We start from the raw sequence: 23,367 nt of genomic DNA on the forward strand, positions 1-23,367 counted from the left end.
AATCCAAACAAGGCACTGTACCAGCTGCTAGGCAGAAAATTAACTGCCCCAGCCAGAAGCAGTGCAGGGTGTGATTCTGTCATTGGGTTGACACTTCTAAGGGATTTTCTCATGGTGCTGCAAACAAAATATTTGTTGTTGGTGCTGAGATGATGGGTTGAGTGCTGGGTGAACAAGCACATGGCTGAGTCGTGGCAGACACACCAGGAGGAAATAAAATAACCCAAAACCAAAGTCAGACAGTTGTTCAAAGGAAAAAGCTGCCAAGTGATGGTTGGTGTGTCTTGTCTGAGGGCAGAGCAGGTGACAGAAATAAGCAGCCCCCAGAAAATTGATTTAAAGAGCAAAAGAAGTGTCCTTCACGTGCTCCTGGTTCTTGACACCCTTGTGTTTGCAGGCACCAGCCTTCACTGGGAGATTGGCATAACTGATCCCCTACAGACCAAACAAAAAACCAAAACAAAAGGCCAAATAAACAATTTTAGCTTACTTTTTGGCTTTAATTCCTTGTATTTTTTAACTGGGACATGAAAGGCAAGAAATCCCAGGTCTTGCTTTTCATGTTTTCATGCATCAGTGATAAATGTTTATGTGGCATCTGGCTGTTTGCATTTCCAGCATATTTCAGTCTGATTTATAAATGTGCACAAGACATTCTGAAAGGCTGGGTAAGTCCTGAGAAGCCAAGCTCCTCACAACTGCAAAGCATACAGCCATAGAGGAGAAAACAAATTAAGTAGTTTTGTGATCAGCAACCAAAAGTAATAAAAATTGAACAAAACTCTTCCTTCTGGAAAGAAGATTTGAAATGTCTTTCACCTCTTGACATTTGGGTGAGAGCTGAAAAGGCTCCTGGCTGGGATTCAATCTCTTGGATGACATTTGTGGTTTTGCCTGGTTTAGGGTGTGTGTTAATGGAAGGCTAAAAATTGATATAACAAGCCTTTAGAATAGATTGTGTGTTTCAGCCTAAAAGATTGCAAACAACACATCTTTAACAGCTCAGTGTACTTTGAATTTGAATTTATTCAATCTAGAGAAGCTAAAACTTAGTGGAAAAGATATTAATCAATGCTCAAAATAATTAGAATATTGTATAGCCACAAATCCAGTTGCTGTGGTAAGATCAATTTTTACATTTCCTTTCCAGAGATGATCCATTCTCATCAAATTAAATCTTCCCTCCTTTCAATAAACCTTGAAATATTTCTTGATGCCTCACTCACCTTTTCACTCCAGCTCACAAAATTTTGAGGCATTAGATAAATGGTTTTAGAATGATGTGAGAGGAGAATTAAAGAGGAGGAAAATGATAAAATAATTGTGCTGAACTACTCGTGACATGAAAGTTGAAATTGTTTCTTAATCCTTTAAGAGGTGTTAGGATTACAAAGCTGTTCTAAGGCATTGCAGCAGAATTTATTGAAGATAAAGATATCACAGCTTCCCACAAATGGCACATGTGAGTCTGTCATCAGTGAGGAATTTTGGTGGCTCATAAAATGTAAGGTTTGCCCTGCATCCATCCAGTGAGTGATGCTGACCTTTGCTCTGACATTGTGCCATGTGAAAGCAGCTCCTTCAGCGCCAGCCTGGCAGGAAAACCATCAGGAACAGAAACAACAGCTGCCAGGAGGGTGACAGCACCAACCACTGGTGTGAGGGCATTGTCAGCAGCAGGGGGTAAGATATTGAAATATTTATAATTTTAATAACATTACACATAATATAATTATATATTTAATATACTTTATATTATCTAATATTTATAATATTTATAATTATGTTTTAATATATTGAAGTAATTTTTATATTAAGTTATCTATAAGTTCCCTGTGTAGTGTTTCAGAAGCAGAGGCTCAGACCATCACTTGGAATTTTTAATCAAACAGACCACACTCTTCAACACAGTAAAACATTTGTATTTTAAGCACAGAGACATTAATTTGAGAGACAAAACAGATTCATTGCTTTGTAAATATTCCCTCCTTTGATTATAAATTACACCGCTCACAGAAAAGATTAATTTTAGCTTGGAAATCTCTGCATTTTACAAATAAACCCAGACCCATCATTGTTTCAATGAGAAATATAGGACTAAAAGCAATATTCAGAGTAATTAGAATATTGTGTAGCCACAATTCTTGTTGCTAGAAGAGCCCAGCCCTATGAGTGAAATTTCTGGGGTTTGATTTCAGTGTATTGAAGGTCAAGGCACAAAAAGCTCCAGTTCTAAAGGGATGGCTCCCAGATCAAAGTCAGAAATAAGCAAACTCACAGATTCATTGCTTTCAACTATTTGGACAGGCTTCACATTAGCAGGGATGACAACTCAACTAAACAAACTTCATAAGCAGAACACAACTGAGGAAACGAAATATTTCTCAAGAAGGCTGGGAGTTTGCTGTCATGGGATCATGGGATCATTTAGGTTAGAAAAGACCTTTAAGGTTATTGAGTCCTACCATTAAACTAGCACAGATAGGTCCACCTAGAAACCATATCCCCAAATCCACAATCAGACTGGAGCTAATTAGCACAATTCAAAGAGTTACAGCACTAAAAAGATTACAGGGAACTCTCCTTTGGAACAGCCAGGGAAGTTACACTTTTTAAAAACGTGGATGAAAGCAGAAGCTTGCAAGGTGTGGATCTCTTCCTTTTCATGGCAAAGTTGGCAAAAGCAGATTTCAGTGAGACATGACAGAGCTGTGGCTTTTCTTGGAGCCCGTTGGTCACCCTGGAGCAAACGTGAGAGAAATTTATTCATCTTTCCCAGTGCTCTCACTGGGAGCATCCCCTCCTCGGAGCTGGAGGGGCCCAACCACCACATCCACTTGTTCCTCAGCAGGGCTGGTGTCCCTCTTGGTCCTGGAGCTGCAGCCCCTGTAGCAGTGGGAGGAGTAGTCCCCGAGCCTGCAGACCAGCATCTGGCACTTGAGGTACACCGACGGGTGCCGGCTCATGAACTCGAAGGCGTTGAACTTGAACCGAGCAAAGTGGCTGGAAGGGGAGTAGTAGGTGGCATAGGAAGAATCTCTAGGACACCTAGAAAGGAGCAAAAGAAGGGGATTAGTCTTCGTGGATACGCACATGCGCATTTCTGCAAAATTAAATTCAAGTTATTTGATTTATTATGATAAATTCCCGCGAAATTCAGATTAAAACTGAATTATGTCATAGTTGGGTACTAGGAAAGCAGTGGGATAAAAACGTAACCTTCATAGCATGGTATAGATTTCAAAAATATAGAAATATATCAAATATAAAATAAAATATAAAAAGTATATTTTAAAGTACTATGAAGCAGCTGGAGGGTCAGCAACTCTTCTTTTTCCAAGAGAAGGACACTTTAAGTGACGAGGAGGGAACAACAGACTGTTGTTAATGTCAGTGTTATACAAGGCATGAAAAGTTAGTCTAATGCTTGACCTGGTATTACTAAAATATTTAACTCCTAGGATGACAAATCCTACTGCCAGTTTTCACTGTGTCCACTTTTCTCCCACTACTTTGAATTTTGTTCACATGACAAAGATGGAGTAAGTGAAATGAAATGATAGTAAGGTTTAAATATAATTTCTTATTTCCAAGTTCATACTGCAAAAAGAAAAAAAAATCAAAGACCACTTTTCTCGGTCTATTGACAGGGAGTTCTAACCCCATTCAGATTGGCTGTATTATTTTAAATAAATGTGGATGACGGGTGTGCTTCTAGCTTTGAAGACAGCTCTTACCCATTCCTGACTAAGTAATAGGCCAGCGTGTTAAAATCCCGGGGGTCAGGTGCTGCCACACACGTGTCCACAACCACCTTCAGGTTTGGGTCCGAGCTGTGGAGACAGGCTTGCAGGTAGAGGTTCTGGTTGAGGCCGATGTAGTAGGGAGAGGCGCGCACTTGGCGCCGGAACGCCGGGGACTCGTAGAAGGTGATGTTCATGTTGTATCTCCCAAACTGGTACATGTCCACATCCACGGTGTCCTCAGCGGCGTACACCACCTGCTGCCAGCTCTTCCTCAGCATTTTGCAGCTGACGTGCAAGTTGATGTTCTTCTTCCTCTTGATTATGTACCCGGAAGATGTGACCCTGATGGTGTTGGAGTAGTTGATTGTGTCGTTGTTCTCCTGTTTAATGATGCAATTTCAAATCAGGAATTGTGCTTTTATCATGTGCTGCTGTCATATTTCCTGAAAAATCCCTTCGCCAGGACTTCTTCTCCTGGGAAGATGAGAAGCCTCAGCTCCTCCTGTGTTTGCTGCTCTGGAATGTGGTCTGGACATTGTTTATCCAAACACGTGAATTGCTTTTACTTAATGACCAATCACCATCAGCTGTGTCAGACTGAGGAGTCAGTCACAAGTTTTTATTATTCATTCTTGTTAAGCCTTCTGTCTGTATCCTTCCCTTTCTTTAGTATAGTTTTAGTATAGCATTCTTTAATATCATATCATATCGTATCATATCAATAATATAATATAATATAATATAATATAATATAATATAATATAATATAATATAATATAATATAATATAATATAATATAATATAATATAATATAATTATATTAATATAATTAATATAATTAATATAATTAATATAATTAATATAATATAATGAAATAGTAAATCAGCTTTCTGAGAACATGAAGTCAGATTCCTCATGTCTCTCCTCATCCTGACTCCTCGCAAACACCACAGTCATGTTCCATCTAAGTCTTGCCAAGCTTAGATATGCAATTGAGTGCCCAGAACAGGGAGTTTACCTCTTGTATTGTCCCACAGCCGTTGTAGGGGATGTTGAATACAACCTCCTGTGAGGTGACTGTCGGTCTGCAGCGATTGTCATTCAAGGTGACCCTCTGTGCTGAGTATCCCTGGGACTGGAGGTAATCTCTGCTGACCACTACGTGCATGTAGTCTGGCAAGCACTGAATGGCTGGTAGGAGAGGAAGGTACAATGTATTTGTGAATTTAGGTATTTGGTAATGATTAGAGACAGTTTTTTTCTGAATTTAGAAGTCAGGCTGTTCCCACTCCAACCCACTCTATTTCACACCCATCGTTCAATTTCCACAATTCAATTTCCAACAATCTTTGAATTTACACAGATATTTATTCTGCAAACAAAAGCAATAAATAGGCTTGTCTGTTGGGAAACACTGGCCAGGAACTTACTGGTGTTGTGACCTGCTGGAATGGAGGAGTAGTGAGCCTGAAAGCCTCTGAAGGAGAATCTGGAATCACTGTGGAAGCGAACACTCATCATGTTTGAAGAGGACACGTATGTGGGAAAGGAGCCAGAACAGAATCTCCCAAGAAGAGGGGAAGAGTGGAGAGGTCCATCATAGACTTCAATGTAGTCATGCTGGCACGTCTCACTTTGCATCCTGGTAGAAAAACATCAGCACTTTGTCAAATCCGTTTCAGAAACTCTGATTTCACTGCCTAACATGTGATAAAGTCTTTCAGCATTTAAAGTTTTCTCAGCACAAATTTAATTTGGCTTTTATGCAGCTTTAGCAGAAAATGGTGAGTAAAAAATGCAACATCAATCCAGATTTTGATCTGGTCTTCCACCTGTGGATGTCATTGGAACTATCTTTAAAATTGGGAAGGTTGATTGTTTCAAATAAGATCTCAAACTTGTCAAGTAAGTTTTGACTTTGATATTTGCCCAGGGATTCAAAGTTTTACTTACACAATATCTCTAAATGTCAGCGTTACACGGAAATTATTCTCCACTTGTATTTCCCACACGCAGTCAGCATCGTTTGGATAATTTCCAGGGTAGTTGGGACTCTGCAGCACCCCAGAGGGATCTGAGACCGAGCCACCACAAAAATAAGGTGCTGCAGAAAGAAATGGGAAAGAATTTACTTACAGTAACCTCTGCAAAAGTGCACTTGAGCTGTGTGTGCCTCACCCACAGTTATTGAAAAGCTGGTCTCCTGCTGACTGCAGGTGGTAGATATAGGAACTGAGTCAAAACTAATATTTGTTTTTGCTTTCATGTTGGATTTGGAATTCCCTCAGGGGTGGATTTCCATCCGCGGTGTCAGACTACCCTCTTCAGGCTGGGCTGGTAACACCTGGATGCTTTCTGCCCCTTTTTGGAGTTGAGGTCAATTCTGGGAGGTGTCATGACAGTTGAAATGGAAGCACCTTCCTCAACAGACAGCCTCTCATCAGTTACTCTGCTGCTTCTCTTTATTCCCCTAAGGTCTTTGGAGGGTAAAAAAGTTGCAAGTTTTCTAGAAAACAGCAAACTTCTGGTCTCAGACTGAAATAAGCCCTTCAGGCTGCTGTGAAAAGTCCTAAGTACACACATAGCTGCAAAAAGCTTTAGTGTTCCTGCCAGCAATAATGACAAAATTCTTGTCACCGGTAATCCTAAAAGTGTCTTTGTAGGAAGGTGAGCACAACCTCTGAATATAAATGCTGCAAGATGTGACATTTGAAGATGAAATCCATTTTATATTCTGCTTGGAAAAGATCACTCAAACATGCAGCGATATTGTCATAGAGACAAAAGACAAATTTACAGAAATGTGCAGCAGGGAGACAGACAGATCACAAATAAGCAAGGTGAGGAGAGCCACAGCAAAGTATTACCTGGTGGAGGTGTTGAGGTGGCTGCTGGAGCTGTGGGTGTGAAGGAAGAAGAGAGACATGTGAGAAGTGCAATTTGTGAGAAAGGAACTGGGGCCTGGACATGGCCTCACCTTGAGGCACAGAGTGATAAAATGGGGACCACAGAGAGGCAGGGAAGTGAAAACAGGAGATGAGGCACAGAGGGCCATGAGCTCCAAGGGAGACCCAGTTGCAAGCACGGCAAATGGCTGGATTCTAGTTTCTTCTGATCATATCCCAAAACCCAGAGTATATCTAGAAAACAACTCTGGTACAACTAGTACAGGAATTGAAGGGATGAAGGCAGATTGACTCCTGGATGCAGTGAGAGGCAATCCATGTGCAAAGAGTTTCATTAAACCAGCAATGGCTGCAAAGTTCCTGGACTCAAGGCACAGCTGTCCCCATTTGCCAGCTCTTCCCCATGCTCTGTTTGCATCCTCACTTTAGTTTGGGGTGGCCTAACAGGAGAGGCCCAGGGCTGGGAGACTGCCTGCAGTGCAAGGAGCTCTGACAAGGGAGAGGAGGAGCAGTGGGAGGGCAGCGAGTGAGAGTGGACAGGGTTACCTGGTGTGCTGCTCATTGCTGTGCTAGCCACCGTGCTTGTGGTGGTCAGCAGTGCTGGGCTGGACACCTCGGTTGTGTCCGAGGCTGGTGCTGTGGTGGTAATTTCCAGAGGGGTGGGTGTCTCTGTAAGTTGAGGATGTGATGAGTTCAATGGCCTTGAAAAGCAGAGCAGGAGGCCTAATGCCAGGCGAGAGGGTGGAGCTCTTTCCTTCCTTTCCCCCATGCTGGCACCAGCCTGACCTGTCCCCAGTCCTGCCCCATTCACCATAAAGAATGACCCCTCAATCCACAGCTTTACCTCATCAGGGATGCCAACAGCAGGAATTGTGGAGATCCTGCTGTTCCCCTGTCTGTGCAAGAATGGGGATTTTGGATGGCATGGGCTAGAGTCCTCGGCAGCAGAAGAGCCCAGCCTCACCTCTGCCCTGGCCTGATCCCAAACCCTGTTAGAATGATATGCCAAAGATCCAGAGTTCCCTGCTGGCCACTCACCTGCACAGATGACACTGGCATCCTCCACATGCCTGCAGTTGTGCATGCCCCAGCCGCTGTGCCGGCACATCTGCAGGGAGGGCTCGTCCCCGCGGCACTGCACGTCGTCCAGGAAGATGCGGCCGGAGCCCGGGCCAAAGCGAGCGTTGCTTGGGGCTCTCAAGGCCTGGCCACAGCCCAGCTGCTGACAGACCACCTGGGCATCCCTCAGGTCCCACTGGTCGTCACACACGGTGCCCCAGGTGCTGCCGTCGTACAGCTCCACGCGGCCCTCGCAGCCGTTCCTGCCGCCCGACAGCCGCACGCCGGGCCCTGACAAATGGCACAAGGCAGGGATTGGGGTCACTCCAAATCAGCATCCACAGTCCCCACCACCTTCCCTACTGTTTTGGAGATTTGGCCACAGTAACCATGGTCTGCGGTGGTGCAGACTCTGACTAGGAGATAGGAGAGGACAGTGACTGAGGAGAGACCCTGCGTATGGAGATGGCACAAGTGCCCTGTCCAGGGCCCTGCTGGATGTCCCTGGGGACAGAGATGCTCAAGACCCTGTGTCCTGTGCAGAAAAGCCCTATGCTACCTGTGCATGTGGCCCAGTCACTGTGGGGGACATTCATGCCGCCTGGAGATGTCAGGGGAACAGGGGAACAGCAGCATTGCACTGACCAGGATCAGCCCTGTTGGATACCCCTCTTCACTTATTGTGCCAAGCTGGGGCTGGCTTTAAAATTGGGCCTAAGCTGGGTGGGCTGGACTTACCTGTTGTGACTGGCCATTGAGCAGGAGGGGTTGGCTGGGGAGCTGCAACAAAGAACAGGCAGTCAACAAATGGGTAGTGAATGCAGCAAGATTGTAATAATGGATGGACATGGACATAGACAGACATGGACAAGGACATGGATGCGGACAAAGATGTGGATGTGGATGTGGACATGTACATGGATGTGGATGTGGACATGTACATGGATGTGGGTGTGGACATGAAAACCCAGGCTGTAGGATGTAAAGGGGATGAGAGGATGGAGCTCTGTCCAGGCTTTCTCCCATCCAGACACCACTCTGATGTACTCCCAGTCCTGCTCCATCTTTCCCACTCTACAGTCTCTCAATGTGTTTTCTGCAACCTCATCACTTAGCCCCAGCTCTGCCCAGAGAATTCAGCCTGCCTGCCCTCTGTAGAGGAATCCAAAACCCTTCAGATGGTCTCTGCTGGCCACTCACCTGCACAGATGACACTGGCATCCTCCACGTGCCCGCAGTTGTGCATGCCCCAGCCGCTGTGCCGGCACATCTGCAGGGAGGGCTCGTCCCCGCGGCACTGCACGTCGTCCAGGAAGATGCGGCCGGAGCCCGGGCCAAAGCGAGCGTTGCCTGGGGCTCTCAGGGCTTGGCCACAGCCCAGCTGCTGACAGACCACCTGGGCATCCCTCAAGTCCCACTGGTCGTCACACACGGTGCCCCAGGTGCTGCCGTCGTACAGCTCCACGCGGCCCTCGCAGCCGTTCCTGCCGCCCGACAGCCGCACGCCGGGCCCTGACAAATGGCACAAGGCAGGGATTTGAGTCTCTCCAACCCAACATCCACAGTCCCAACTTCCCCTACTGTTTTACAGATTTTTGCCTCTGTGACTATGATCTGGGGTGTTGCAGATCTAGGGAGACCAGGGAAGGGCAGTGACTGTGCAAACATTGCTGGAATACAGATGGCAGATGTGACTTCCTCTCGCCTTGCTGCCACTGTCCTGATTTCAATCCCTGGGGACAGAGATGCTCAAGAGCCTGGCTCATGTGCAGAAAAACCCTTTGCTACCCTTGCATGTGGCTCATTCACTGTGGGGGACTATCATGCAGCCTGGAGATGTCAGGGGAATATGAGAACAGCAGTATTTCGCCAACCAGATCAGCCCTGTTGGACACCCCTCTTAACTTATTGTGCCAAGTTGGGGCTGGCTTTAAAATTGGGCCTAAGCTGGGTGGGCTGGACTTACCTGTTGTGAGCGGCCGTTGAGAAGGAGGGGTTGGCTGGGGAGCTGCAACAAAGAACAGGCAGTGAACAAATGGGTAGTGAATGCAGCAAGATTGTAATAATGGATGGACATGGACATAGACAGACATGGACACGGACACGGACATTGACATGGACATGGACATGGACGAAGATGTGGATGTGGACATGAAAACACAGACTGTAGGATGTAAAGGGGACAACATCATGGAGTTTCATCCAGTCTTTCCCCCATCCAGACACCACTCTGATGGGCTCCCCGTCCTGCTCCATCTTTCCCACTCTACAGCCTCTCAATGTGTTTTCTGCAACCTCATCACTCAGCCCCAGCTCTGCCCAGAGAATTCAGCCTGCCTGCCTTCAGTGGAGGAGTCAAAAACCCTTCAGATGGTCTCTGCTGGCCACTCACCTGCACAGATGACACTGGCATCCTCCACGTGCCCGCAGTTGTGCATGCCCCAGCCACTGTGCTGGCACATCTGCAGGGAGGGCTCGTCCCCGCGGCACTGCACGTCGTCCAGGAAGATGCGGCCAGAGCCCGGGCCAAAGCGAGCGTTGCTTGGGGCTCTCAAGGCCTGGCCACAGCCCAGCTGCTGACAGACCACCTGGGCATCTCTCAGGTCCCACTGGTCGTCACACACGGTGCCCCAGGTGCTGCCGTCGTACAGCTCCACGCGGCCCTCGCAGCCGTTCCTGCCGCCCGACAGCCGCACGCCGGGCCCTGACAAATGGCACAAGGCAGGGATTGGGGTCACTCCAAATCAGCATCCACAGTCCCCACCACCTCCCCTACTGTTTTGGAGATTTGGCCACAGTAACCATGGTCTGCGGTGGTGCAGACTCTGACTAGGAGATAGGAGAGGACAGTGACTGAGGAGAGACCCTGCGTATGGAGATGGCACAAGTGCCCTGTCCAGGGCCCTGCTGGATGTCCCTGGGGACAGAGATGCTCAAGACCCTGTGTCCTGTGCAGAAAAGCCCTATGCTACCTGTGCATGTGGCCCAGTCACTGTGGGGGACATTCATGCCGCCTGGAGATGTCAGGGGAACAGGGGAATGGCAGCATTGCATTAACTAAGATCAGACCCATTGAACTCCCTTCTCTTATCGTGCCAAACTAAGGCTGGCTATAAAACTGGGACTAAACTGGGAGAGCTGGACTTACCTGTTGTCAGCAGCCATTGAGGAGGAGGGGTTGGCTGTGGGGCTGCAACAAAGAACAGGCAGTGAACAAATGGGCAGCAAATACAGCTGGATTGTAAAAATGAATTGACATGGATGTGGGCATGGACATGGACAAAGATGTGGACATGTACATGAATGTGGATGTAGATGTGGACATGAAAACCCAGGCTGTAGGATGAAAAGAGGACAAGTGGATGGAGTTCTGTCCAGCCTTTCCCCCATCCAGACACCACTCTGATGGGCTCCCCGTCCTGCTCCATCTTTCCCACTCTACAGTCTCTCAATGTGTTTTCTGCGACCTCATCACTCAGCCCCAACTCTGCCCAGAGAATTCAGCCTGCCTGCCCTCTGTAGAGGAATCCAAAACCCTTCAGATGGTCTCTGCTGGCCACTCACCTGCACAGATGACACTGGCATCCTCCACGTGCCCGCAGTTGTGCATGCCCCAGCCGCTGTGCCGGCACATCTGCAGGGAGGGCTCGTCCCCGCGGCACTGCACGTCGTCCAGGAAGATGCGGCCAGAGCCCGGGCCAAAGCGAGCGTTGCCTGGGGCTCTCAGGGCTTGGCCACAGCCCAGCTGCTGACAGACCACCTGGGCATCCCTCAGGTCCCACTGGTCGTCACACACGGTGCCCCAGGTGCTGCCGTCGTACAGCTCCACGCGGCCCTCGCAGCCGTTCCTGCCGCCCGACAGCCGCACGCCGGGCCCTGACACACGGCACGGGGACAAGGATGAGCTCACAGCAGCCCAGCTCTCTGCTCTGCCCACATGGGCCACTGCAACGGGGCTGCTGCAAGGCCAGGCAGGGGGCTGGGGGGCTGGAATTACCTGTGGAGTATGGTGAGGATGAGATGGATGCTGGAGCTGCGGATGCAAGGAAGAATTTGGTATCAATGACAAATGTTCCATACAGAGTCATCACAACATCATGCAAATGAGTGCAGCCTGTTTTCTAGGAACCCCTGTCCTGTGATTCCTACATCTTGCAGAGATGTTTCATTCATCTGTAATCACCATGCAGACTTTGCTGTTTCACACAGGACCCCTGTGCACACAGAGACCTCTCCTGAATGTCCAAATACTTAAAGCAGCATCTTTCTTTCCTCCATCCACATTCCTGGTCCTGAGCATGTCTAGGAAACAGCCCTGGTACTACCCATGCAGGACATGAGGCAGTTAAGGCAAAATGAAATTTTTGCTTATGGTTGCAGTGAGAGAAAATCCCTCTGCAAAGAGTTTCATTAAACCAGCAATTGCTGCAAAGTTCCTGGACTCAAGGCACAGCTGTCCCCATTTGCCAGCTCTTCCCCATGCTCTGTTTGCATCCTCACTTTAGTTTGGGGTGGCCTAACAGGAGAGGCCCAGGGCTGGGAGACTGCCTGCAGTGCAAGGAGCTCTGACAAGGGAGAGGAGGAGCAGTGGGAGGGCAGCGAGTGAGAGTGGACAGGGTTACCTGGTGTGCTGCTCATTGCTGTGCTAGCCACCGTGCTTGTGGTGGTCAGCAGTGCTGGGCTGGACACCTCGGTTGTGTCCGAGGCTGGTGCTGTGGTGGTAATTTCCAGAGGGGTGGGTGTCTCTGTAAGTTGAGGATGTGATGAGTTCAATGGCCTTGAAAAGCAGAGCAGGAGGCCTAATGCCAGGCGAGAGGGTGGAGCTCTTTCCTTCCTTTCCCCCATGCTGGCACCAGCCTGACCTGTCCCCAGTCCTGCCCCATTCACCATAAAGAATGACCCCTCAATCCACAGCTTTACCTCATCAGGGATGCCAACAGCAGGAATTGTGGAGATCCTGCTGTTCCCCTGTCTGTGCAAGAATGGGGATTTTGGATGGCATGGGCTAGAGTCCTCGGCAGCAGAAGAGCCCAGCCTCACCTCTGCCCTGGCCTGATCCCAAACCCTGTTAGAATGATATGCCAAAGATCCAGAGTTCCCTGCTGGCCACTCACCTGCACAGATGACACTGGCATCCTCCACATGCCCGCAGTTGTGCATGCCCCAGCCGCTGTGCCGGCACATCTGCAGGGAGGGCTCGTCCCCGCGGCACTGCACGTCGTCCAGGAAGATGCGGCCGGAGCCCGGGCCAAAGCGAGCGTTGCGTGGGGCTTCCAGGGGCTCTCCACAGCCCAGCTGCTGACAGACCACCCGGGCATCCCTCAGGTCCCACTGGTCGTCACACACGGTGCCCCAGGTGCTGCCGTCGTACAGCTCCACGCGGCCCTCGCAGCCGTTCCTGCCGCCCGACAGCCGCACGCCGGGCCCTGGCACACAGCACGGGGACAAGGACAAGGTCAGATTTACACCAGCTCTGCACCCGTAGCCCCGAACTTCCCAACTGCTGTTCAGATTTTGCCACAGTGGCCATGAGGTGGAGCAGTGCAGAGCCAAAGGGGATTGGGGTGTTTTGTGACTGAAGATAGACTCTAGGCATACAGACAGCCGTTCTAGCCCTATCCAGGGACCTTTTGGTGTCATGTTGGAGCTGCCAGGTTGCAGAAGTCATGGATTCACTGAGGAATTTCCAGAAAAACTCTTTGCAACCCCTTGGTAGCATACCAACCCTGATGGGGACCCTTCAAGCACTCTGGAGTTGTCATGGGCCAAAGGGATCAGCAGCCTTGCACTGAGCAGGATCGGCACTGTTGGACTCCCTTTTTCTCATCTAGTGCCAGGCTGGGCATCACTTTGAAACTGGGCATAACCTGAGTGAGCAGGACCTACCTGTTGTGAGTGGCCACTGAGAAGGAGTGGTTGGATTGGCAGCTGCAAAGAAGAAGAGGGAGTGAACAAAAGCATAGTGAGGCTTGTGGCAGTGTACGGACTTGGATGTGGACATGGTCATGAACATGGACATCAAAATTCAGGCTGAAGAATAAAGGGGGAACAGAGCTTGGGTCCTGCCTTTCCCCCCATTCATATACTAGCCAGACCTGTCCCCAGTCCTGCCCCATCTTCCCCAAAGAACAATTTGCCCCCTCCTTTATCCTCTAAAGCAGGAAGTGTGGAGTATCCAGTGTGCCTTCTCTGTGTAGAAATGTGTCTTTTGCATCACACAGGATTCAGCTCCTGGTGGCAAAAGATCCCTGGTGGCAGCCTCTGCCCTGGCCCTACTGGGGGAGCTCAGCTTGGCTGTTCCCAGAGAACAGAGAACACACTTAGAGTGATATGCAGAAGGCCACTCACCTGCACAGATGACACTGGCATCCTCCACGTGCCCGCAGTTGTGCATGCCCCAGCCGTTGTGCCGGCACATCTGCAGGGAGGGCTCGTCCCCACGGCACTGCACGTCGTCCAGGAAGATACGGCCGGAGCCCGGGCCAAAGTGAGCATTTTGTGGGGCATCCAGGGGCTCTCCACAGCCCAGCTGCTGGCACAGCACCTGGGCATCCTGCATGTCCCACTGGTCGTCACACACGGTGCCCCAGGTGCTGCCGTCGTACAGCTCCACGCGGCCCTCGCAGCCGTTCCTGCTGCCCGACAGCCGCACGCCGGGCCCTGGCACACGGCACAAGGCACAACAACATCAGGTTTCCAACACCTCAGCACCCACAGCCCCCACCTCCCCTGCTGTTTTGGAGATTTGGCCACAGTGACTTTGATCTGAGGTGAGCAAACCTAAAGAGGCCAAGGAAGGGGAGTGAGAGAGCAAAGACTCCCAGTGCATGGAAGGCTGATGCATAATGAGCAAGGCAAAGCTCTGCCACACAATCCCAACGGTCTCACGTGCTTTTGGTACCATGTTTGGGAGACTGGCAGCATTTTCATACCTCAATTTCCAATCTGAGTTTTAATAATTGAAGGAGTATAACAGTAACACCTTAACACAAAAAAAACGCAAACCCTGAGAACCCAACTCTTTGTAAGAAATGAGACTACAGCCCTTCTTCAGTGCAGAGTACTGGTGCTGCAGAGCAGCATGTATTACGATATGGGGAACCCCATGAGAACAGCCTGGGGGTCCTGGGAGCTGCTGGGGGCATGGGGCATTTGCCAAAAAGCTATTTTTGCATGCCAAGATCATGTGACATTCCCCCATACCACTCATACACCTTGGGTTTGAGGCTATGGGCCCTGGCACAGCATCCACAAGGAACTGGCCACCTTTGCTTGATGGCTGAACAGCAACAGCCGTGACCTGTCCTCAGGACAGATACCTGTGTCTTGGGCTGGGCTGGCAAGCACATGGGCTTGAGGGAAGGGATTGCCCCCATCCTCTTTGTACTTGCTGCCCCACAGCCAGGAGCCATGGAGTGTCTGGCAGACCAGGGCTTGGACTCAGCACCACTGCAGCTGCCGTTCTGCTGAGACTCAGATCCGCTCTGGCAGAAGCCCTCAAATGACAAAACCCTTTGCCATGGGCAGAAGGGACCAGCAGCATTGCAGTGAGCAGGCTCAGCCCAGCAGGCCCACTTTCTTCTCCTTCTTCTCTCTTCTCCTCTTGTGCCACTATAAAACTGGAAATATGCTGGGTGGGAAGGAATTACCTGTTGTGTACGGCCATTGAGCAGGAGGGGTTGGATTGGCACCTGCAAGGAACAAGAGGGAGTGAATGAAAGAGTACTAAAGGCAGCAAACTTGTGGCAGAGGATGGACAAAGACATGGACATGGACATGGACATGGACATGGACATGGGCATGGGCATGGCACAGACATGGGCATGGACATGGCACAGACATGGGCATAGATATGGACATGGACTTGGAAATGCTAGACTCAAGGAATAAAGGGATGAAAGGGCATGGAACTCCTGCCACTGACACATCCAGACACCAACCTGTCACATCCCTGGTACAGCCCATGCCATGATCCCACCAAACTACTCTTTGCAAACACATGGAGCACCTACACCTGTGAGACTGGAGAGCCTGTTCTGACCTCTCTGTGCAAAAATGGGGATTTTGCATGACACGTATTTCAGCATCAGGCAGCAGAAAACCCCAGACTCTCATCTCTGCCCTGGATCTGCATGGCTGCTTCCCATGGAGGACACCAGAACCCATCCAGTGTGAGCTGCTGGAGAGCTGCTGGTCTCTGCTGGCTACCCACCTGCACAGATGACACTGGCATCCTCCACATGCCTGCAGTTGTGCATGCCCCAACCATTGTGCCGGCACATCTGCAGGGAGGGCTCGTCCCCGCGGCACTGCACGTCATCCAGGAAGATACGGCCGGAGCCCGGGCCAAAGTGAGCAGTGTCCAGCGCAGCCAGGGGCTCTCCACAGCCCAGCTGCTGACAGACCACCTGGGCATCCCTCAGGTCCCACTGGTCGTCACACACGGTGCCCCAGGTGCTGCCGTCGTACAGCTCCACGCGGCCCTCGCAGCCGTTCCTGCCGCCCGACAGCCGCACGCCGGGCCCTGGCACACGGCACGGGGACAAGGATGAGCCCACAGCAGCCCAGCTCTCTGCTCTGCCCGCATGGGCCACTGCAACGGGGCTGCTGCAAGGCCAGGCGGGGGGGGCTGGGGGCTGGAATTACCTGTGGAATATGGTGCGGATGAGATGGGTGCTGGAGTTGTGGCTGCAAGGAAGAATTTGATATCAATGACAAATGGTCCATACAGAGTCATCACAATGTCATGCAGAGGAGTGCAGCCTGTTTTCTAGGAGCCCCTGTCCTGTGATTCCTACAACATCCTGCAGAGGATCTGTCATCTCTTTCACTCATCTGAAATCACTGTTTTGACTTTGCTGTTTCACACACTGAACAGTGAGTGAGAGTGGACAGGGTTACCTGCTGTGCTGCTTTCCCCTCTTGGAATCCCTTCTGAAGTCACCATCTCTGCTGAGGCGGTTGTCTCTGCTGAGGTTGTTGTCTGTGCTATGAAGGTTGTTTCCTTTATCTTCTGCTCTATCATGGGTATCCCTGCTAGGGAGGTAATTCTTACAGTGGCCACAGCATTTGGTATGACAGGCAAGGATGGATCATTAATGCTGGTTGACAGGGTGAAGCTCTGCCCAGTCATTTCCCATAGAGACACCAGCCCAAAATGCCCTGAGTCCTTCCCCAGCCTCCCAGCTCAGTCACCCCTCTGTCCTGCTCTTTGCCACCTCTCTGAAACCCTATTCCTGCAGGCCAGGAGAGTCTGCTGTGCTCTCTTTGTGCAAACAGGGCTTTTTCTTGGCATATGCTCAGCTCACCAAGCAACAGAAAGCACCAATCCACCAGTGGGACATGTACCAGGGGTTAGGGTCACTCAGTAAAGACATCAGGAGCACTTTGGAGACCTATGAGTGAGAGATGAGAGGGTTACCTGGTGTGCTCTCCTCTGGCCTCATATCTATTTTCTCTGAGGTGCCCAACAAGGGTGAGGTTATCATCCTTGTGAATGTGGTTGTCTCTGGTGAGGTGGGCATCTCTGCTGGGGTGGACGTCTCTGGCCTGGCACTGGATGGCAGTGTGGGCATCTCTGGTGTGGCACTGGATGCCATTGGGCTGGTCATCTCTGTTGCGGGTGACGTCTCTGCTGAGGTGGACATCTCTTCTGAAGTGGGCATCACTACTGAAGTGGACATCACTGCTGAGGTGGGCGTCTCTGGCGTGCTGGTGGGTGGCGGTGCGCTGGTCGAGTATGTTGGGCTGGATGCTCCTGCTAAGGAGGTCATTAGTGCAATGGCAATGGACATGAAAAGCAGAGCTGGACAAATAATGGGAGAAGAGAGCATGGAACTCTCTCCTGTCATTTTGGGAGTCTGTCTGCAGTGCAGTCAGGTCTGGGAAGGAAGCCCAGGGGTACTAAAGAGAACAGTGAGTGACAGTGGACAGGGTTACCTGTTGTGCTCTCCTCCACTGTGCTGATCATATCAGGCAGTGAGTACGGCAGTGTTGGGGCAGAGGATGGCACTTCTGTCTCTGGTAGAGCAGACATCTCTCTCATGGTTGTTTGCCATGAGTTGGGTGTGACTGCTAGGGTTGTCATTGGCACTGTGGTGGCCGTCTCCTCTAGGAAGAATTCCTCTGCTGTGGGGGATGATGTCACCATGGCGGTTGTCTGAAATGGGGTTGTCATGTGAGGCAGAGTGGAAATTTTCCAGAGTAGAAACCCATTTTGATTTAGGTGAAATGTATATTTTTGAGTTAAGTCTGTGGTTAGAAAACATAGCTATTTAGCCTAACTGCAAAAGCCTAGTTTTTCTGGAAGGACAGAGATAAGGGGTAAGAGATAGAAAGTGATAAAGAGACAGAGAGATTGCTGTGAGATCAGGTCATCCTGACCTAGGAATTCTTTCTGATAAAGAAGAACTAGTGGCAAATGTCACACGAAATTCATAAAAATGAATATGCATGAACCTATTGTGAAATTGTATGCATATGTATTTGAGAGGGGGATAAAAAGAGACCCCAAGTTCCCAGAAGTACGCATGTCATTTTAGGAAAATGATTCCCACATGCGTCCAGCGCTGTAATAAACATACCAGCTTTACAACTTTCATAAAACTTGTGGAGTTTTGATTATCTCTGCAAAATGTACCTCCTCTGTGTTGCTGGTTAATCCAGTTGTGGCCATCTCCTCAGGGGATGTCATCTCATTTATGAAGACACTTGATGCTGGCATTGATGTCTCTCTTAGAGACATCATTGGTTCTATGGGTGTTGTCCCTACTGTGGAGGTTGTCTCCAGCACTGAATCTGCTGTAGACATTGGTATTGGCTCTGCTTGTTTTGAATCAGACTCCTCTGTGAAAAAAACAAAAAAGAAAAACACCCCACACATGAGCACTGTGCAATGGATATGTCTGTGTGGTAGCTACAAGGCCAGACCCTCAAGGATGAAGTGAAATCAAGAGCAATTACTCTTATGGCATGGTCTTTCTTATTTGGGGTCACTGGAGAGAATGAAGGTTGTTAACAGCCAATTTAAATTTTTTATTGGAAGTGGTATTTCCAGATGGTCAGCAGGGTAAGGTTCAGGGTGGCATCTGCTCCCAGCCCCTGGACTCCACAGCCCAGGCTCAGCCTGAGACTCCACAGGCTCCTAGCATGGAGGGGGGAGCTGTGGGGCTGCTGGCAGCAGCAGGGCTTGGGCCTGTCCCCATTGTGAATGCCCTTCTGTAGATGATCAGGACATCCCCTGGAACAGCCTGGGCAGTGGTCTTGGATGGTGCTTGGTGCAAGGGCAGGAGTGGACTGAATCATCTGTTGGATACATTCAGCCTGTAGAAGGCACTGGAGCTATGAATGCAGGCAAGAAATAAATGGCATTTAAAAAGGCTCTGTGTGACGTGTTCACAGGTCTGGTAGAAATTTTTATTCTTTTCTTCTAAGGGAAAAACACTGGTGTAGCTAGCACTTCCTTCCAGCATGCATTTAGCTCTCCAGGCTCTTACTCTCTAAGGAAACATGGAAAACTGCAATATTGATACAAAACACCTGAACAATCTATTGTCATCAGCAATGCTTGGTTATTGATGATCAGTTGTTAATACATGAGAAAATAAGATACAAATAAATTCTCCTAAAAAGTAATGGGAAAGTAAAATGAACACAGCAAGGTGAAAGATACTCAAATTGGATGGGTATTTGCAAAGGAAAAAGGCATTAATGGACCTAAATGACATGAAAAATATGGAAACAATCCAGAGTGAATTGTGAGCTATGACAATCTGAGCTGTGATTGTGAAATTATTATTGCCCATAACAAATCCATTAAGAATTCACCTAACCCCATTCCTCCTTGATAAACTTTGCTGATCAGACATAGCTTTGCCTCTAATTTTGAACTGTTTCCTTATTGCCACTGCCAGGTGATTAGATGGAATAATTATCCTTGTGTATCTGCAATGTATATCTGATCCTTGGGGTTTTTAATTGCTTTGCATGGATGAGCAAGCACAGGTTTTACATAATGAGAAAAACACAAATCTGTAGGGGGATAGAATATAAGAAAATAACGATAGTGTACAAAGTAATCTGACCCCTAAGGAGTTGCAGCTGGGACAATTATCAAGGATTAGGAACAGGCCTGTCTTTAACAGGCCACAGCTCTAAGCAATGAGAAGAAGAGTGCTATAAAAGAGTGGGGTGGCTGTTTGAGAAGGGAACTGGAGTCTGGTGGTTGCTTTGTGAAGGAGAAATAGTCAGAGCTCTGAGGAGGTGCCCATGAGAAACACCAGGAAGGTGTGAAACTTCTGTGATAGGGAGACAACAGTATGGGACCCCTTCAATAAGATGACAACACAAATCCATGCTGGTTCTGCAGGGTCAGTGGAATGAAAGGACAGGATTTGGGGGTGAAAAAGAGTGGGACTACCTGAACAGACAACAGAAGCATCTTCGTAGTGGGCGCAGTTGTGGATCCTCCACCCCGTGTGGTTGCAGCGCAGCAAGGACGCCTCATTTCCACTGCACCTCACGTTGTCCAGCACGATGTCACCCGAGCCCTGCCCAAAGTAGGCACTTCCCAGAGCTGCAATGGCCCTGCCACAGCCCAGCTGCCTGCACACAACCTGGGCGTCAGGGAGGTCCCAGAAGTCATCACACACTGTCCCCGACCGTCCCCGGTAGTAGATCTCAACACGACCTTCACACCGGTGCCTTCCATTCACCAGCTCGATGTAGGGAGCTTTGGGAGAGAGGCAAGGGCACAAAACAGTCAGGGAAATAGGCTGGGAGAGAGAGGATGGGCACAAACACTCAGGGAAATAGGCTGGAAGGGACTGGAAGGAGCATCTATTCTGCCTTCTTCCCCTGTTGTCCCTAGAAGGTGTTGCCCAGTCCACTATTAAGTGCCTGTGAGGACAGAGGTGATTTGTTCCTTTTTTATTCCTGTCTTCCAGTTCTCAAAATCAGCCACGTGTGTTTTATGCAAGATCCCTGCAGTAAACTTAGGCAGCAGGCTAAGCACAAGCGGTTTAAGCAAGGAAAGAAATTTTTGGGAGAGGATTAAGGACTGAGAGTCCACACATCATGAAATCCTACAGTTTATAAGAGTAACTTCTGTGGAAGAATTTCACCAAATGTCCTACAGACTGGATGATGATCTCAACAGGATTATAAATATTTCAATAGGAGTTCAGTGGCTTTATTTTTTATATAACAGTAAAATTTATTACATTTTGAAATAAATAAATAACCTATCCTGTATACAGGATAACCTATCCTGTGTGCAGCTGATTACTGCATTTATTCAGGTAAAGCCCATCTGCTTTTCAGTTTTATGTCTTGTTTAGACATTGTGGTATGACCAGCATGAAAATCCTGATTTTAGAGATCCAGTTTTGGTGAACAAGTTTGTTAAAAGCTTTACTATCAAATGTAAGCAAGCAAATAAATGTTTTAACTTTGGATTTGCAGTATTTACACTCTGGAAATCAAACCATGCAGCTGCACTTGTTATATTTTACGTTGCTGCCAAGTATATATTTACCTTATTGTTAAACACTAAGTCATCCAGAGCAAAACAAATTTCAAAAGTTAACACCTCCAGGATTTCTTCACTGCACCTAATTCTTTGCTGTTGATCCAGAAGTACAGTCAAGATGGTGACCAAACTAAATTGGCTCTGGTTTGAATGACTTTCAAAGGCCAAAGCTATAAAAGTGCCCCTTGACTTATATCTGACTTGTTCCTTCAAATATCTACTTGAGCACGCACATTTTTGAGCCCTACTCACAGGGTTTTTGAGAGGTGAAACAGCAAACCTGGCAAAAAGTCAGAGTGGGATTAGGAAATTAAGCCAACCTAAGCCAGTTTTATTTGCTTTCATTCAAGGGCTGTCATTGCTGTGAGAGCATAACCATCAGCTGGGGATGAAATTGGATAGCCTGGATCCTTCCTCACACTTCAAAGTTATCAAAAAGACAAAAGCCTGTGATTATACAAATACAGCAAATACTCTGCTCTGGGACACAGAGCAGCCAGAGTGAGATGAGTTATCACCAGAAAAGCAGGATACAGAGGGAGAGAATTGATGAGGTGAATGGTGGCAATATAAATTATCAACGAAGCTTAAATAACTCATTAGAAAAGTCATCAGCAATTATTCTAAGACATACAGAGAACTATTAACTCAAAGTCACCCAAACCACTCAGGAGATAGAAAGCAATCATGGAAGGAAAAATTCTATGATCATAAAAAAAGTTGAACTAAAAATATTTAATCTCTCAGAATTTTTAGATGTCCATCATTTAACCACAGTGCTAGAGTGTGGAAACCTAGCTTCATGTTATATTTTGTTAAATTGTGCATAATACCAAGAAGAACCAACTGATACAAGCAATATTAAATAGATAGGATATGTGTGCACACGTATACTCTGGAATAAAAGACTCATGGAAAAAAGTAAAGAAATAAATTTTTCAATGGTTTTTGGATCAGATTTCTGGAACTGGAAGAATACCTCATTCATGACATACTCACAGACACAATTCTTGCAGTGATACAAGGCACTAATACGAGTAGGAACCTGTGGCAGCAAAATGAACCCCACAAAATGGTTCAAATCATTTTTATCATCCACTCGGATGATTAGTTCACAATTTTAGTAGAACAAAACTCTGCTCTTTCATCCAATTCGCAACCTTTTGCCCAAACCAATACCAGCCTGAATTTAATTTCTGCTCTTGGAACCAACAGAGAGGACTCCAAGCAGTCTTTATAATTTTTTTAATCTGCCCTGGAACAAGTCTAAGTCTTTTACCTGTTTTGGCCTCCAGAACTGCTGGACCCAACAAGAGAAGCCATGTCAAAACCATGGGGGTACCCATCTCACCAGGTGGTGTTGGTAAAGAGGACCTCACAATATATACTCTATTTCTGAAGGGGAGTGGCTCTCCAGGTCTCTTTTACTTCAGCAGAACAATAAAACAACCACAGCCCTCTAATCTGAAACAAACATGTGTTTGATCTGTTATTTAATATTTTGTAACTTCCTGGGTTTTGCAAAAAGACAATATCTCAAGAGTAACATTTTCCATTGCCTGGAAGGAAGTATTTATGCTACCATAGGTTTCACAATCATCTCATTGTACCAAAAAAAAAAGAGAGCTCCTGTCCAAAGATACCTTTCAATTCTGGCTGATGCATCTCAGAATTTTTCTTTCATGAGGAGGTTCCTGGTCAGGTATTGGGTTGGTAGTGGAATCTTGAAACTTAAATGGATTTCTTGCAGCAAAATAGCAAGAGACCTTTGCCAACTGATGTTGCAGATCTTCTTGGGGAGCATAAATATCCTAAAGCTTCAGCAGACTTTAGATAAAGTAAGATCAGACCTGGTGGTCCTGTTTAAGTATAACTGGGGGGTCTCTGAAGAACCTTGCAGCTGAAGTCAACAGCTCCAGCCCTAATACAAACCAATTATTTTTGGGGCACATTAAAGTACAAGCCAAAATTCCAGTCAAAATTCACTGACAGACAGATTGCAAGGAAATGTCTGAGAACCAGGGTCAACTGATAACTTTTCGTGCAAACACTGTGGAAAAAATCTGTGGATTTCGTGCATGGTGAAGGAAATTACATAGATTTAAACTAATTTTGTTCTAAAATATCA

At 47.9% G+C, this 23,367-nt stretch overlaps 1 protein-coding gene across 1 annotated transcript; it reads right to left on the reverse strand.

The window, feature by feature from the left end:
• Window positions 1–1,901: 1,901 nt before the first annotated feature.
• On the reverse strand, window positions 1,902–22,580 carry LOC132076050 (deleted in malignant brain tumors 1 protein-like). The gene is made up of 28 exons (XM_059476937.1): window positions 22,519–22,580; window positions 20,130–20,441; window positions 18,351–18,556; window positions 17,651–17,870; window positions 17,133–17,471; window positions 16,613–16,747; window positions 16,358–16,399; window positions 15,924–16,235; window positions 15,361–15,402; window positions 14,060–14,371; window positions 13,598–13,639; window positions 12,826–13,137; window positions 12,334–12,456; window positions 11,709–11,744; window positions 11,276–11,587; window positions 10,860–10,901; window positions 10,104–10,415; window positions 9,678–9,719; window positions 8,912–9,223; window positions 8,450–8,491; window positions 7,691–8,002; window positions 7,199–7,321; window positions 6,614–6,643; window positions 5,700–5,850; window positions 5,177–5,388; window positions 4,765–4,937; window positions 3,738–4,126; window positions 1,902–3,048 (listed from the first exon to the last, which is right to left on the reverse strand). Exons 1-28 carry the CDS (start codon window positions 22,571–22,573, stop codon window positions 2,763–2,765), a joined length of 5,226 nt encoding a protein of 1,741 aa, XP_059332920.1. The 5' UTR covers window positions 22,574–22,580; the 3' UTR covers window positions 1,902–2,762.
• Window positions 22,581–23,367: the final 787 nt, after the last annotated feature.

Source organism: Ammospiza nelsoni, chromosome 8, assembly GCF_027579445.1.
Source record: "Ammospiza nelsoni isolate bAmmNel1 chromosome 8, bAmmNel1.pri, whole genome shotgun sequence".
NCBI classification, from domain to species: domain Eukaryota; kingdom Metazoa; phylum Chordata; class Aves; order Passeriformes; family Passerellidae; genus Ammospiza; species Ammospiza nelsoni.